The 17,602-nt window shown below is 33.6% G+C and overlaps 1 protein-coding gene across 2 annotated transcripts in view; it reads left to right on the forward strand.

Annotated features, from left to right (window-relative positions):
• The window catches only part of SNX29 (sorting nexin 29), a 692,162-nt gene that overhangs the window by 54,604 nt on the left and 619,956 nt on the right, over nt 1-17,602 (forward strand). For both annotated transcript variants that reach the window (XM_051962973.1, XM_051962964.1), the window contains exons 5-6: nt 12,647-12,827; nt 16,791-16,861. In XM_051962973.1, the coding sequence (XP_051818933.1) occupies nt 12,647-12,827; nt 16,791-16,861 (252 nt within the window). The remainder of the gene's footprint in view (nt 1-12,646; nt 12,828-16,790; nt 16,862-17,602) is intronic.

Genomic DNA, 17,602 nt, shown 5'->3' on the forward strand with positions numbered 1-17,602 from the left:
TATAAATTCATGTACTTGTAACTGAATTCAAATTTTGACTTTTCATTTTCTGCCAGTGTTGCATTGAATGAGTTATGCATTGAAATCTATCTAGTTTCTTTGTCAATTGCTGAGGATATTTCCTTTATAAAGGAATGTATTTGTATTTAACCCACTCAGTGAACAAGTTTGCCCTTAAAACAAAAATAAAACTAAAATAGCCATAAAGTTTTTGATTAGAATCATCCAAAGTTCCTTTTTCTTTCATTTTCATTTTAGCTCATATTTGTTTCATATTTTAGTTTATTTTGCTTTCCTGTTTTAGCTTTCTTTAATATTTTTTTGTTTATTTCTATGTTTAAGACTTTGTACATATCAAGTAGTATGTATTTTTTGGTATAGTGAGACTCTGCACATGTTAGTTAGATGTGTCTCTGGGATTGACTCTGCAAAAGCATCATGACCTGAGTTCAGAATTGATCAGGAGGAGCAGGTGATTCTAGATTGTCTTTTTGTTTACCTCTGGTCTTTTAATCAGAAATAATGAAATTCACTTGAATCATTGAATGTTGATCTTCTTCCCTGAAAGATAATGTTCAACTTAGCTGAATAGTTGATTCTTGGAAGCAATCCAAGTTCCTCTGCCTTTTGTTATATTGGATTCTAGGCCCTTTGATCTTTTAAGGTGGAAGCTGCCTGGGTAATCCTGATTGTGGCTCCTCAATATTTGGATTGTTTCCAGCTGCTTGCAATATTTTTTCCTTGATCCGATAATTCTGATATTTAATTTTGATATTCCTTGGATTTTTCATTTTGGGGTCTCTTTCAGGAGGTAATTGGTCAATTCTTTCAATGGCTATTTTATTTTCTGGTTCTAGAACATTAAAGAAATTTTCCTTAAGGATTTTCTGAAAGATGATGTCTAGGCTCTTTTTTTTCATCATGATTTTCAGGAAGTTCAATAATCTTTAGATTATCTCTCCTATAGCTATTTTCCAAGTCAATTGTTTTTCCAATGAGGTATTTTATATTTTCTTCTATCCATTTTTTTGATTTTGTTTGACTGATTTTTGCTGTCTCATTGAGTCAGTCATTTCCATTTGTTCAGTTCTAATTTTTAGCGAATTGTTTTCTTCAGTTACCATTTTTAGCTGCCTTTTATATTTGGCCAATTGAATTTTTTTTTTTTTTTCCTGAGGCAATCAATGGGAGCTAAGTAACTTACTTAGGATCACACAGCTAGGAAGTGTTAAGTGTCTAAGGCTGGATTTGAACTCACATCCTCCTGACTTCAGGGCTGGTATTCTATTCACTGAACCTCTTAGCTGCCCATCAATTGAATTTTTAAATGAGTTGTTTTGTTCAATGGATTTTTTTTTCCATTTCACAAATTTTGTTTTTCAAAGTCTTATTTTCTTTTTCCATTTTGTCAAATCTATTTTGTAAGGAATTATATGCATTTTTCATTTCACTAAATCTATTTTGTAAAGAGTTTTCTTCAGATAATTTCTGTGTTTCCTTTTCTAAATCCTCTTGCACAGTTCTCATTTCCTTTCCCCATTTTTCTTCCTACTCTCTTCTAAGATCCTTGTGAGATGGGAACCGATTCACATTGGGCTTCATCTGGAGACGATCTGCTTTTAGTCTCCTCAGGGTTTGACATCTGTTCTTTTTCTGCATAAAAACTATCGATGGTCAGAGTTCTTTTTTGATTTTTGACTCTTTTTTTTTTTTTTTTTAAAGTTGGGATCTGCTTTTAGGGCAAAGGGGAGATTGTCTACGCTTCTTCTGTAGGCGACCATGGCTGCACTGGGTCAGCACTAATTTCTACTGCTGGGTGGGTGTGGCCAGGTCTAGTGGAACTCTGGTAGTTAGGGGCTCACTATTTGCCTTTTGTGTTTGTGTTGGATGTATTATAACTAGTCTGCTGATCTACTGGCTTGCAACCAGCGTAGAGTAGCCAACATTGCTGTAGTAGATTCCTCCCCATAGATTCCCCAGGTCACTGTGCTGTGCCTGTGCCCAGGCCCTGCCTGATTAAAACATACCTTTTCTGAAGTTCTTCCAAAATATTTTCTGCTAGAAATTTGTTATATTCCAAATATTTGTAGGTTCTGTCATTCCAAAACCATTTCAGAGGCTGGATTTGCTATTAATTTGAGGGACATGGGAATAACTCAGGTAAAGTCTTGTCTCCTCTCCACCATCTTGGCTTGCCCCCTAGATTGTCTTTGATAATTTGCACAGCTCTTTTAATGATACCAAGCTTCTCCCTGAAATAAAGTACTATCTTTTTTTTTTTTTAACATATTATTCTTCTTCTAATGTAAAATTTGAAATCACAAGTATACTACAGAATCTGAGAGATTAAAGTTGCTTATTACTCAAAGGGCAGTGGAGTTGTGAGTGTAAAGAAGTTACATCACATCACTTATGAGAAATTATTCAGGAGAAATAATGTAAAGGATTTCAGAGGAAAGTATGACTAGAAAAAACACAGACAAGTTACATAAGACAAACGAAGGACATCCCATGTGCACCACTGTTATCTCGACAGTGTTAAGAGACTAAAAGAGAACTCCCAATATGCCAAACACAAGTCCCTTTCAGTCAGATTTTTGGAATTCCATGAACAATTCTCATAGGATGGACAGGTGTAGGTAGGTTGCAGTCTTCATTGTTGGAGGAAATATCATTTTCCAGTGGGATTATACAGTTTATTGGAGTATTTGAAACTTCCACAGCAAGGAAATCTTGGCCAGAGACATCAAGAATTAGGACATGTCATATTTGGCTTTTGTGGAGTGGTGAAGCATTTATCTAAGAGATATACATCCTATCTCCTTTAAAGCCTTTTGGAATAGATTAGGCAAGTATATTGCCCCATATTCTTTAAGGACCAGCTCAATTTCACCCAATTTGTCATAATTTGGAAAATTGTTAGTATTCAAGCCATGTCTCTAGAAGTGGAGGACTTTTGTGTTGAGTTGAGCCTTCACCAATGAATGATTTGATTACTCTCAGAATTATTTATTTGCTGGTGAAATATAAGGTTACCTCTTCATAATTCAGTGATACTATTCCATGACTTTGTTCATTCTTTCTCTTATGTAGCATTGTTGTTATCACTAAAAAAGTAGGTGACATACTTAAAGAAAAAGTAGTTTTTAAAGGCACATGTCTTTGGAATAATAGTCACAGATGATTTTGATTCAACCAAGGAGATAAAATAATTAGGAGTTTTCTATTACTAAAGACCCAGAGATTTCACGGTATGACTGGATTTTCCTTGGTAAATTCTCATCGATGAGGCATATCATCTGCTTTAACTTTTACCAAGAGATAGATGCAATTGCTGAGATAAGATAGGTCCTGAAATTGTATTAATCATTAAAAGAAAAATTGATTTTAGGAAAATCTTATACAAGATAAGTAGAGGATATTCTATAGCTATTGTGAGGAGAGCAGAAGTTGGAACATTGTGATTGTTTACACAAGATATTTCTTCATATAGGATCACTCAGCAGAGACTGGGTTGGAAAAACAAAGCCTTTTCAGTTTTGCTGAAAGGAGAATAGGAAACAATTTGAGAAAATAAAAACAGTGCTAAAATGGAGTATCATCTTATCAACTCCTGAGAATGGAATGTCCTTTTATTTCATATTGTTTATGGTTATTCATTATTAGCCACAATTTAAAACCTTGACATCATTGTCAAGGGTCATATTAAAATTAATTATTTATTAACATTAATAATGTTAAGAACATATCAAAGAAATGATTTTTGACCCTGATGAAATGTATTTTAAGTACTATAGTTTAGAACCATATTCAAGTTTATTTTTATTTTTAAAAAATATTTTAATAATTAAAAATTAAAATAAAAATTTAAAAATTTTAAATATTAAAAAATTTAAAAATATTATTTATTTTTAAAGAGCTTTGAATGCCAGACTAAAAAGAAGTGGCTAAATAATTGTAGAGTGTGGACCCTTGTTTGATGAGAAGAGCATGTTTCTTAGATGCTGGCTTCTGAAAGTCACTGTTGTGATATGGAAAACATTAAGGCTAGAGTTCTAGTTCTAGCTCTTTCTCTTGACTGTGTGTGCTGGAGCAAATTAGTCATCCAAATTAGTCATCCGTTCTGAATCTCCAGTTTTGTCATTTGTTAGATGGAGGTAATACATTCTTGTAAACATTAGATGAGATGATAGATATGAAAGTGCTTGTAATTATTTTCTAAAATGCCAATAGCTTTTATTCTTTCTTGAACTCCATAGTCTAAATGTGTTTAGCAATGTTTAAAATGTTATTTTATTTTTATTTATATATTTATTTTATTAAAGCATAAAATTATAGAAGCTGATCTACTTGGTCCACTAATGCACCTTAACACATATTTATTAATCTATGTCAAGCTTTTAAGCTAGACAACGGAGATATGAAGCAGTTTGCTTTCCTAGGACTTGGATTACATATTGGGAGTTGCAACTTATACACAGATAAGTATGTACAAGATAGTTTAAGGAGGAAGAGATTATTAATAATTATGAGTGAGAGAGGTCAGGAAAAAGAAGAGAAAATGGAAGACAACATACGAAGTAACTCCTGAGTTGAGCTTTGAGGGAAACACAATTTTGAAAGCCAAACGTGAAGAAGGGATGCATTCTTGGCATAGGAGATAGTCTATGCAAAGGCCACTAGGTGGAATGCTGACTTCAGGGAATAGCTAGCAGGCTACTTTGATCAGAATGTAATTACCATGAAGGAGAGTAATATGTAGTAAATCTAAAAGGTAGATAAATTGGAGATCTATTTTTGAGGGTAAACTTTATGTTTGTTTATATTAAAATTGTTTATTTGCATTGTTATAAAAAATTAGAAAATTTCAATTCTCATTTTTTTCTCTTCAACATTTCTGTCTTCCCAAGTTTTCCTAAAATTGTTTTTCTTCATTTCTTATAAAATAATAACATTCCATTACATTTGTATACAATAATTTGTTTAGCCATTCCCCAGTTGAGAGGCCTTTATTTAGTTTTCTTTTATTTGCCACTACAAAAAGAGCTACCATAAATATTTTTGTACATAGAGGATTTTTTTACTTTTGTTTTTAATTTTAGAGCAATAAAATGTAAATTTGATCTATCTGAGCAAGTTCTTAATTTTATCTTTATTTTGGTGTCAGTTTTTGATATTTAGCTTTTTGGTAGGTTTAAGTCCTCTCTATTTCTCAGGTCTTATCTAGGATGTCAGATGGGGTTTTTATAGCATATTTTATTTGATGGGATTGTCAGATATAAGAACAGAGACAAACATCGATACATTCAGATGAATTAGCAAAAGAGTGACAGGAAAAAAAAAAAGCCCAGGTAAAATATTGTTTACTTTTTGGAGAAAAATGGTTTTTTAAAAAAGAAAACATGCTAAATTCTGGATAATCTGCTTATGTTGAAAAGTTAGATTAGTAGATCTTTTTTGATCAAAAGAGGAAGTCTCCTTTTTTTGTTGTTGTACCCTGTTCCCTTAATAATTTCAGTTCTCTTTTAAAATTTCTGTTTTGAAAACACAAAAAGTTCTTGGGGAATAATCTTGAAAGGATGGCGGTTGGAATTATAAAGAAAATCTTTAGATGTGTAAAAGATGAATGCAAGATACAAATTCTATCACAAGTGTAGGATTGCTTAGGATTTAGTAATTCATCCAGGAACTCTCTAGGCCACTTATTTTGCTGTAGTAGTTTGGATATTTTAGACTTGTTATTGTAAGCAGATGGTGAATTGGGGACAGTAAAGGGAAATGAAACTCAAATGAGGCAATTTTTGCTTGTTCTTAAGAGTTGGTGGTAGGGAAGATTTCAATTTTTTGTTAAAATGATGCAAAATGGTATCCATTTATAAAATTACTAAAAGAAGAATGAATCATATTTTGTTGGGTTTTTTACTAATGCAGTTATATAAGTATAGTATAGTTTTATGGTGTAATGGAAAGAACACTGGAACCTTTGGTTCAATTTAGCAAATACAACATGCAAGAGACTAGATTTAAACTTAGAGTCTCCCCTTCTAGTTTCATAGGCTTCATACCCATTCTAGATTTCAATTTCTGATCATATAAAATAAGAAGCTCAGATTATATCATCTCAGTGATTGTTTCCATCTTTAAAATCTAATGGATGAATCAATATCTATTCCATCTAATAAAGGTCCCCATATAACAATAGGGTTCTTATGTGTTTAATATGAATATAGATTTTGGTTATGTATACTAGCCCTTCAATATTTTAGAGTTCTATCAGAATTTGAAATTACTGTATATTTATTTGTTTGATCAAGATTTAATGAGAAGCAGAATGGTATAGTGGAAAGAATCTTTGCCTTGGAGTCAAGAAACTTGTATTCCAGTCTTAATAATACTGCCCACCATTTGCAAATTATTTAAACTCTTTGAACTTGTTTCCTCATTTCATCTTCCCACTTGGTAATAAAGTTTTCCATCTTGGTCTTCCTGTCACTTGTTTTGCTTCCCCTTAATGTCTCTCTTTGCCATTTTGTTTGATGATTGTTTATGCCATGTTAAACTAATACATTCATCCAACATTTATTGTGCCTAATTCATTCAAGCACTGTGCTAGGAACTGTTGAATTTAATAAGAATTTAAGTTAATGAAGTAAGGCAAAATTCCTGGCTTACCTGATAGAACTCAAGAAATCTAATGGGAAGAAAGAGATAGGTACCTTATAGAATCATGTAATAGAGTTGGAAGTGATTTTAAGATTACTTAGCTCACTTTTCATATATTGCAGATGAGGAAAGTGAAGTCCAAATGAGTGAAATGACTTAGGTTACATAGGGAAGAGATAGCAATATCAATATTCAGATTTGGGTCTTTAGACTGCAGATAGTTTTCTTTCCCTTACACCTTGCCTCTGTCCTTATTCCATAGAAACAACATGTCATAAAACCCAAGTTTCATGTGCCTTAGAGAGTCTTAAGTGACCCTCAGGATTCTCTCCTGAGCCCTCTTTTCTTTGCGCTTTGTACTACTTGGTTATCTTCGCAGCTTCCATGGATTTAGTTACCATTTCTATGCTAATGATTCTCAATTCTTCCCTATCTTGCTCCAGTCTTTCTGCTGATTCCTAATCTTGCATATCCAGTTAAGTGACTTTATACATTATGACCTGGAAATTTATTAGACATGTTTTAAAAATTTTTTAAATCTTTTTTCAATTACATATAAAAAACAACTTTTTTTAAAAAATAACTTTTTATTGATAGAACCCATGCCAGGGTAATTTTTTACAGCATTATTCCTTGCACTCACTTCTGTTCCAATTTTTCCCCTCCCTCCTTCCACCCCCTCCCCCAGATGGCAAGCAGTCCTTTACATGTTGAATAGGTTACAGTATATCCTAGATACAATATATGTGTGTAGAACCGAACAGTTTTCTTGTTGCACAGGGAGAATTGGATTCAGAAGGTATAAATAACCCGGGAAGAAAAACAAAAATGCAAGCAGTTTATATTCATTTCCCAGTGTTCTTTCTTTGGGAGTAGCTGCTCCATCCTTGATCAATTGAAACTGAATTAGCTCTATTTAACAAAGAGATCCACTTCCATCAGAATACATCCTCAAATAGTATTGTTGTTGATGTATATAATGATCTCCTGGTTCTGCTCATTTCACTTAGCATCAGTTCACGTAAGTCTCGCCAGTCCTCTCTGTATTCATCCTGCTGGTCATTCCTTACAGAACAATAATATTCCATAACGTTCATATCCCACAATTTACTCAACCATTCTCCAATTGATGGGCATCCATTCATTTTCCAGCTTCTAGCCACTACAAACAGGGCTGCCACAAACATTTTGGCACATACAGGTTCCTTTCCCTTCTTTAGTATCTCTTTGGGGTGTAAGCCCAATAGAAACACTGCTGGATCCAAGGGTATGCACAGTTTGATAACTTTTTGAGCATAGTTCCAAATTGCTCTCCAGAATGGCTGGATGTGTTCCACCAACAATGTATCAGTGTTCCTGTTTTCCCACATCCCCTCCAACATTCCACATTATCTTTCCCTGTCACTTTAGCCAATCTGACAAATGTATAGTGGTATCTCAGAGTTGTCTAATTTGCATTTCTCTGATTAATAATGATTTGGAGCATATTTTCATATGTCTATAAATAGTTTCAATTTCTTCGTCTGAGAATTGTCTGTTCATATCCTTTGACCATTTATTGAGTGGAGAATGGTTTGATTTCTTATAAATTAGAATCAATTCTCTATATATTTTGGAAATGAGGCCTTTATCAGAACCTTTGATTGTAAAAATGTTTTCCCAGTTTATTGTTTCCCTTCTAATCTTGTCTGCAATTGTTTTGTTTGTACAAAAACTTTTCAATTTGATATAATCAAAATTTTCTATTTTGTGGTCAATAGTGATCTCTAGTTCTTCTTTGGTCATAAATTCCTCCCTCTTCCACAGGTCTGAGAGGTAAACTATCCTATGCTCTTCCAATTTATTTATAATTTCATTCTTTATGCCTAGCTATGAACCCATTTTGACCTTATCTTGGTGTATGGTGTTAAGTGTGGGTCAATGCCTAGTTTCTGCCATACTAATTTCCAATTTTCCCAGCAATTTTTGTCAAATAGTGCATTCTTATCCCCAAAACTGGGGTCTTTGGGTTTGTCAAACACTAGATTATTAAAGTTATTGGCTGTTTTGTCCTTTGAACCTAACCTATTCCATTGATCAACTAGTCTATTTCTTAGCCAATACCAGATGGTTTTAGTAACTGCTGCTTTATAATATAATTTTAGATCTGGTACAGCTAGGCCACCTTCATTTGATTTTTTTTTTTCATTAATTCCCTTGAAATTCTTGACCTTTTGTTTTTCCATATGAACTTTGTTATTTTTTCTAGGTCATCTAAATAGTTTTTTGGGAGTCTAATTGGTATAGTGCTAAATAAATAGATCAGTTTAGGTATTATTGTCATCTTTATTATAATTGCTTGCCCAATCCAAGAGCATTTAATATTTTTCCAGTTGGTTAGATCAGACTTAATTTGTGTGGAAAGTATTTTGTAGTTTTGCTCATAAAGTTTCTGATTTTCCCTTGGCAGATAGATTCCTAAATATTTTATACAATCAGTAGTTACTTTAAATGGAATTTCTTTTTGTAACTCTAACTGTTGGGTTTTGTTAGTGATATATAAGAATGCCGATGACTTATGTGGGTTTATTTTGTATCCTGCAACTTTGCTGAAGGTGTGGATTGTTTCTAATAACTTTTTAGTAGAGTCTCTGGGGTTCTCTAAGTATACCATCATATCATCAGCAAAGAGTGATAATTTGGTTTTCTCATTGCCTATTCTTATTCCTTTAATCTCTTTCTCAAATCTTATTGCCAAAGCTAGCATTTCTAATACAATATTTAAGTAAACTGCCCATGTTCACACAACTAATAAATATCAACGTAGGATTTAAATCAAAGTCTCGCTCACAAACCAATCAATCAATAAATATTTATTAAGGGCCTATTTATTTAATAATTAAACATTTTTTAACTCTGGGAATATAAAAAAAAGCAAAAGGCAGTCCCTGCCCTCAAGGAGCTGACAACTTAATTAGGGAGATAACATGCAAGTTTTGTACAAGATAAACTGGATATAATTCACAGAAGGAAGGCACAGGCATTTAGAGGGGTTGGGGAAGGCTTCCAGGAGGAGAGGTTTTAGCTGGGGATTTGAGGTCAGGGAAGGCAGAAAGCAGAGATGAAAGAGAGCATTATAAGCACAGGCAACAACCAGAGAAAATGCTCAAAGCCCCAGAGCTGGAGTGTCTTAATGGTAAAATAGTGAAAAGCCATTGTCACAGGACAGAAGAGTACGTATTAGAGAATAAGGTATAAGATCTCAGTGGTAGAGCTATAATATGAGGAGATACAAGTGAAATGTTAGTTGAAAATAAATTTAAAATTATACTTTTTATACTTACAAAAAAGTATAAATCGGCCAAGTGCCCATTTATTGGAGACTAGCTGAATAAATCGTGATATATGACTATTATGGTACCTTGTTATATTATAAAGAATGACAGATATAAAGAATGTAGAGAAATATGGGAAGACTTGTATTGGTTCCAAAGGACTGATTTTGGAACCTAATTCCTTTTCTTGAGGAAGTAATGTATTATAGATGCAGAGCGTTGTATATTTATGTTTTGTGATGTTGCTGTATAAAATGATTGAGAACTTTTTCTTTTTTTTATTAATGACGAACATATGAGGAAGAGTTTATTTGGAATTGATTGTTATGTAAAAAAATACCTATAAAAAGCATTTTGAAAAATCTACTTGAAATTGGAGTAATCAGTTACTAAGGGGGAGAGAGAACAAATTGAGTAAATAACTAAGAATGAAATGCAAATATATTAGAGGAATATATTTCAAAGTCATATGACAGGAGGATATTATTCATGGAACAGAAGCCTGGAATAGCTTTAGTAAGAAAAATTAATAAATGCATTTTCTTTGAATAGCAACCTTGAACAGATGGGAGTGGGAGCCAATAATAAAGCCCAGAGGTGCCCAGGCGATGAAAGTTAATAACCATTCTCTAGGTATATAGGAAAGCAAATATCTAGATCAATGAAGACAAGGATTCTTAATTTGCATTTAGGAATTTGTTTCTTTTAATTCTTTTTTAAACTTGGGAATAAAGTTGCTAACAAGAAGAAAGGAATTTTATTCTCTGTTTTCTCAAAAAATTATATTAAAATGGGGGAGAAAAGGGTCAATAATTGCAAAGTATACATGTTAGTTTGAATGAAAGACAAATTTTGGGAAGGTTACCAAAAACTGAATGGATAGAAAGAAATAAGTAAGTAACTTGTAAGGAAAGATTATTATTATTTTTTAATGAAGGAGAATATATATACAAGGATTGAAAACCTTCCCATATTTGTTAATTTGGGAAATGTTCTGCTATATATCTTGATCTCGAGTTTTGTTAAGGATTGGTAAGATGTTGGTAGGGATTTCAATTGTGCTATTCATATTTTCTTCATATTTCTTCATATTTTCCTTGATATTATATTCATTTTATATTGAGGCATATCTATCTATATATGAATATGTAATATATTTCCTAGGTACGTTTTGTTCTTTGAATGGTGAATCAGAAAGGAGCAACAGTTTTGTATTATTCTCTATGTAAACAGAGTAAACTGTATAAATCACTATCCACTAAAGTTAATAGTCACCTAAATTTCACAAAATGAAATCAAATGAAATGACACATATTTTAACTGTAAAATGAAACTGTAAAATTGTAAAATAAACCTTAAAAAGTGATTTGTTTTGACTGAGTCCATACCATGTACAAGAAATTGTACTATGGACAATGCAGAAATTAAATGTATGTGATCTCATTTCTGCCCCCTAAGTCTGGCATGGGGGTTGAAGCTATTTTCTTTTTGTAGCATACATATATTTTAAGATAATATCCATGACCCCTCAGAGGAAGGTCTGCTTTGTCAATCTTTCTGTGCATTTCAGCCCTTTGTATCTTCATTAGAATTTGATGATTGGACTCATTAACTGCTGAGTACATAGTATAGTATCATGATATAGTGTTATAAACTTGTTCTCAGTGTATGTCCTTTGAGGTGGGAGGATCTGATGTTACTTCCCTTTATGGGAATGGTAAGTGGTGGGGTTTTCTTTCCTATGTAACTTTGAGAGCAGGGGACATGTTGGAGGTATTCCACTAATAGATTACTATCTATAACAGACTTAGAGTCACTCTTTCAGTTTTTCAGATATCATGTTTTTAATTAAACTAACTTGGAGAGTATTATCAGCTTTGGAAAGACCTTCACTGTCAACCAAACTGCATTAAAAATGCCTCTGTCTCTGAAATTGTCTCTTTTCTCCTCTTCCTCTTTCCCTCTTTCTCTCTTCCTCATTTTATTCCTTGGAAGTGAAATTTCAGAGGTCCTGGTCGTCAATTAGTCTTTGCCCATTTTGGAATTAGTTCAACTTTTAAATGCAAGAGACAGCAATGTATATAATATCATAGTTTCTAAAGAAAATTTTGAATCCTACATGAATTTAAGTGGTGGGTGAAGTGAACTTTGAATATACTGCATATATTTGGCAGTGGCAAAGGAATCCTCTTGGGATAATTGTCAAGCACTGCTGATGACAAACTACAGAAAAATTGTGTAGCAATAAGCAGTTTCTTAAATTGAAGGATGAGAACATACTGGGAAAATTTTACCTGCATTCAAGGTCAAGAGTAGGTGATTACAATTTCTAGAAAGACTGGCTATGCTGGATGGAGTCATTTGATTTGAAGTGTGATGGATGAACAGATGGTTTATCATTTAAATTTAAAAACATTTATTTAAAAACAACTTTTTAGCTGAGTAGTCTGGGTATTTTACATGGCAAATTCCTTCTGACCAGTCTTCTCCTAAAAGAGAAACATTTTGTGGAAAGAATTCCACTGAGTATGGTTGGGCTGATTATACAGTTTGTTAATATGTAGCAGAAATGACCCAGGTCCCACAGGAGGTTGAATATACTTGACAAAATGTTTCTAGGCATAATTAGAGGTGATGGTTCTTTACCTTTGGTCCTTTACCTTTTGCAGAACCTGTGTTCTGGTACTATGTGAAGGAAGTCCTGAATAAGCATGAACTACAACGCTTCTACTCCCTGAGAAACATCAGCACAGATGTGGGAAGAGGGCGAGCTTGGCTACGTTGTGCCCTCAATGAACACTCCTTGGAGCGCTACATCCACATGCTGTTGGCAGACAAAATTAGACTGAGGTAACTGGGTAGCCAAGAACTTGAAGCAGTCTTATACACCCTACACTCTCAGAAGGTGCTTTACAGACCTGGCTCTTTGGACACAGTTCCAAGGCTTTTAGGTCAGGAGATTATTTTCTTTAGAAGTGAGGGTGGCTTTTATTTCCTTGACAGTTTAAGCTGAACTACTTCTAAATGTCCTACTCTAGTCAGAAATTAAAGAATAAGAGACAGGTTGTGTGCTTTATTAACATCCCTAATATCATTGCTAGCAATATCAGCTGACATATATCTTATGTTTATCATCCAAAATATACATAATTTTCTTTAATCCCTTTAACCCTCCTGTGTGGTAGACAGTCTGACATTTTAATCCCATTTTTCCTGAGGTGGAAAGTGAGGTTTTAGAGAAGTTGAATTATCTGAAGTTATACAATAGAGAAAATGGTTAAGCCAGGATTCAAATCCAGGCTGTTTGTCCAAGGCTCTTTTCATTATATAATTTTTGATTTTAGTTTAAATATGACAGAGTTTAATAAATATAATATAATAATGTAATAAATAAGTTGGCTTTAAGATTGTTAAAGAGCTAGTAAGCTCTCGCAAGGGGGAATATCTTAATCTTTTACTATATAGTAAACCACAAAGTTGGCAGAGTTGTAGGCCTTAATTCAATTTCATACTGAGATAATTTCTTAAAATAATTACTTAATTTTAAGTCAGATTCAGGGATTTGGAATACATTTATTAAATAGTGAAATGTGACTGAAAGTTTTCAAGTTGATAAGGGTAGAATAGGGGAGGAGTTGAATAATCAGAGCTATATTTTAGGAAGCTTAATTTATAATTTGTAGGAAAAATTGGAGCTAAGAAGGCCAGGAGGTTGGAATATCTCTGTTGAGGGGTAACCAAGGTCCAAAATGAAATGGCAGCAGACTAGAAAGAAGGCAATAGGAGAGAGTTTGGAAGTAGAATATACAGGGATTTGCAGTTGATTGTTTGTGGTAAGGAAGAGACAGGAGGCATTAAAGATCAATGATTAAGGTATTGGACGTGAGTAATTGGGACAACGGTGGTTGTACCATTATCAAAAACAGAATTTTCAGGAGGAATATTTGTGTGTGTGTGTGTGTGTGTGTGTGTGTGTGTGTGTGTGTGTGTGAAAATTGTGGTGTGTAGGTTAGAATAGAAAGAGTTATAGATTTAAAATCAGAGAACTTAGCTTTGAATCCTATCTCTGCTTTTTTAAGCTTTGTAGTTTTGGTTAAATTACATCTTCTCTCTGGGCCTTTGTTTCATCAGACAAGGAGGTTAGATAAGACTATCTCGAAAGTTTTTTCAAGCTCTAAAATAATTTTTAGGTGGAGCTATTGATCAGGCAGATGGAAATGTGGATCTAGAATTCAGGAGAGACACCAGAGTCAAAATACATATTCTAGTGAGTTGTTATAGTTTATACTTCATTCTAAAAGAGATCATAATATCTGGGAGGTGACATGCAGGTGAATTGGGGTTAGGGGCAAGAAGAAGAAGGGAAACTAGAGAAGCTATGGAAGAAATAAGATAATTAGGAGAGTACAGTGTTGTGGATTTTGAGAGAGGAGAAAATATCAGGGAAAAAGTAAGTTATTAGTAGGATCAAATGCTATAAAGATGAAAAGTAGATGTGAACTGATAAAAAATGAATTTTTCTTTGAAAGAATAGTATGATAATTGGGGCAGCAGTAAGGACGAAGTTGGTAGTGAAAAAAAAAAAGCAAATGAAGAATAACTATGATATCATATCTTAGATTTGGAAGGGATCTTACAGGTTCATTAGACCAGTCCTCCTTTTGATTTAATAATGCTGTCTTAATGATATCCCCAAGTTACTTAACTTTTTTGAGTACTTCACTTCTAGTAGAAGTGGACTTTAGTACTTCATGATGTGACATATTCCACAAGATTCCCTTTAAAGAAGCTTGGGAAATAGTATTGGTGTGTGCACAACAGAGAGGAGGAGCTTTATTTATTTAAAGAAAAGGTTGGTCAGAGTATGTATGTAAGCAAAAGAAAGTCAGTGGAAAAAATGAGATCAGATTTGCAAGGGGGATTAAGAAACAAGTGCTCATAGGCAACAGAAAGAGACCGGATTTCATATAGAAAGGTTAGCCTTGGAAAAGAGAAGAGATATCTTTTAATTTCCAAATTGCCAGGCCACTGATTCAACTAGACACAAAGTAGACCTTTTTCATTTGTCCTTACAAATCCAGTAGTTTACATCATCCCACTGTTTAAAAAAAAAAAAAATCTTGGTTCTCTTGTGGAACTGTATGTTCAAAGTTCTTGCCTAGCATTCAAAGCCCTCCAAGATCTGGTGCAACCCCGCCTTTCCAGCTTTCTGTAGTTATTCACTACTGTGATCATTTAGTCAAATTGGATGATCTTTATTCCTGTGCACACCTTGTCCTTTTCTATTTTTGTGGCTAAAATATTTGTCTTTCTTTCCTATCCTATTGAACTACTACCTGTCCTTTAAAGCTCATTTTGGATTCTGCCTCTCCCTTGAAACTTTCTTGAAGTCTGTTATGACTTTATAATTTTTTTTCTGAGTCTCTTGAAACATTTTGTTTTGTACTTCTGTATTCTTGCATGGTACAGTGGATAGAGTACTAGGCCTAGAGTCAGAAAGATTCACTTTCTTGAGTTCCTATCTGACTTCAGACTCTTACTAGCTGTCTGACCATAGGCAAGTCACTTAATCCTTTTTGCCTCAGTTTCCTCATCTGTAAAATGAGCTAAAGAAAGAAATGGTTAGTTAATGTAGTATCTTTGTCAAGAAAACATCAAATGGAGTCATGAAGAATCAGACACAAGTAAACGACTGAATGAGAGCAACAATAATATCCTTATTGTGAAATGTTGTGTAGTATAGTTACTGTATTTGTGTCTATCATGATACTTGACTGAAATTTCCATGAAAATGTCTTACCTAAGCTCATTATGACTCTTGGGACTAAATTAAATGAACTGAACTAGTATAGCTCTCATACATCCTCCTGAGAGTTACATTTGCTTCATAGACTCTTATAGTGGTTTCTTGGTGCTCATATTTTGCTCTGAAATATTGCTTATGAATATGCATTATATTATGTATGTGTGAATATTTGCATACATACACACACATATATGAGAGAGAAACAGAGAGGGAGAGAGAAACACCTCAGATTGGTGTAATAGAACTAGAGCTAACCTTGGAGTAAGAACACCCTTGACTTCACGTCTCACCTCTGATGCTTACTATATGACTCTCTATATCCCTTCTTTGTGGCCCAGGCCATTTTCCATGAGTATAAGACGAAGAAAATAAATTTCAGAAAAACTTGTTTTTTCATTTTTGGTAGAGGGAGTTTCTTACTTGGCCTCCATCACCAAGAAATCACTGGTTTGCCTTCTCCCTCTTTCCCCTTCTCCCCCAACTGTTTATCAAATGGATTAAAGAGCCTGGAGAGGACTCTGACAGCTTTCTCTGTTTTTCTCTCTCTCTTCTTTTCAATTAACTGAGCCAGTAGGTCTCTTTGGTAATTCTACCCTGGTTTGGGGGATTGTCTGTCTGAGGGAATTTTTGAATGGTAATTACTCTTTTGTCAGGGACTCTTGAGGTTAAATTCTATAAGCACTGCATTGACATATACTTATTTTAGTTCTTTATGATTTGACCTCCCAAGAGAACATCCAGGAAGTCACAGGACTTATGGGTTACAGATTCTGTATTTATCCTTTGCTGAATTAGTAGTATCTACAGCCCTTCAGATATATCTTTCTCTATATATACAATATCCATTTCATCAAGCATAATGCCGCATTAGAAGTTCTAAGATGAGTTTTCTAGGTTTTCTTTTAATTTAATCAATTGGTTAATAGAGTCAATTAGCCATTTCATAAAGTGTTTCTAAAACAGGCATTGTACCATAGATTGTTTTGTATTTCTTCTTTGTTTGCTAGCATTTTCTATGAAGATTGGGCTTTTGTGATGGATGAAGAACGGTCTAGTATGCTCCCTACCATGGCAGCCGGTAAGCCTTAGAGTCTTAAAGCCAGTAGTGAATAGATCCAGATTTAAAGGCTTTTCTCTACTTATAATTATTTAAATGTAGCAGTTAGCCTGTACTAAGTTATGAATGTGTAGTTAATAGATTCTTTTTAATTACCAGGGATATTGAGACTTTTCCCAGTTCTTTATTGACCTAGAATACATTTGTTACTGACCTTCCTATAATGAAATCCAACTCTTTAGCTTGCTAAATAAGAATTCAGTAGCATAGAAAATAAATAATGTAATAGATATAGTTTGCTTTCTTACTCCTTTTTTATGGTTTAAATTGTCATTTTGACTTTTTAGAGCTCCTTTAAAAAAAAAATCAGAAGCTAATATAACTAAAATAAAAAAGAGAGCTCCAAATTCTTTAATTACTGTTACTTTTCATAATAAATTAAAAAATTTGCAGGTTCCACTTATTATGCAGTCTTAAGATAGACCATCATATGATCCAAAAGATTTCAGTGTTTGTTTTGTATTTGCTTGCACACAAAGATCATATGGATACAAATCATTTCAGCCCAAGTGTCTGCAGCTTCTTGTTTGCAACTATTTTCATAGTATACTAGTGGAGGGAAGGCCTGAAATGGGCTGGTTATAGCCACTGTTAGCCAGGGTAGAAGGATTAAATTGTTTCTTTGCTCAGCATCTATTAATTCAACTTTAGGGGAAAATATTTTTTTAAAATTTTACTAGCATTTTATTTACAGGTTATATG

This window comes from Antechinus flavipes, chromosome 1 (genome assembly GCF_016432865.1).
Source record: "Antechinus flavipes isolate AdamAnt ecotype Samford, QLD, Australia chromosome 1, AdamAnt_v2, whole genome shotgun sequence".
In the NCBI taxonomy this organism is placed as follows: Eukaryota; Metazoa; Chordata; class Mammalia; order Dasyuromorphia; family Dasyuridae; genus Antechinus; species Antechinus flavipes.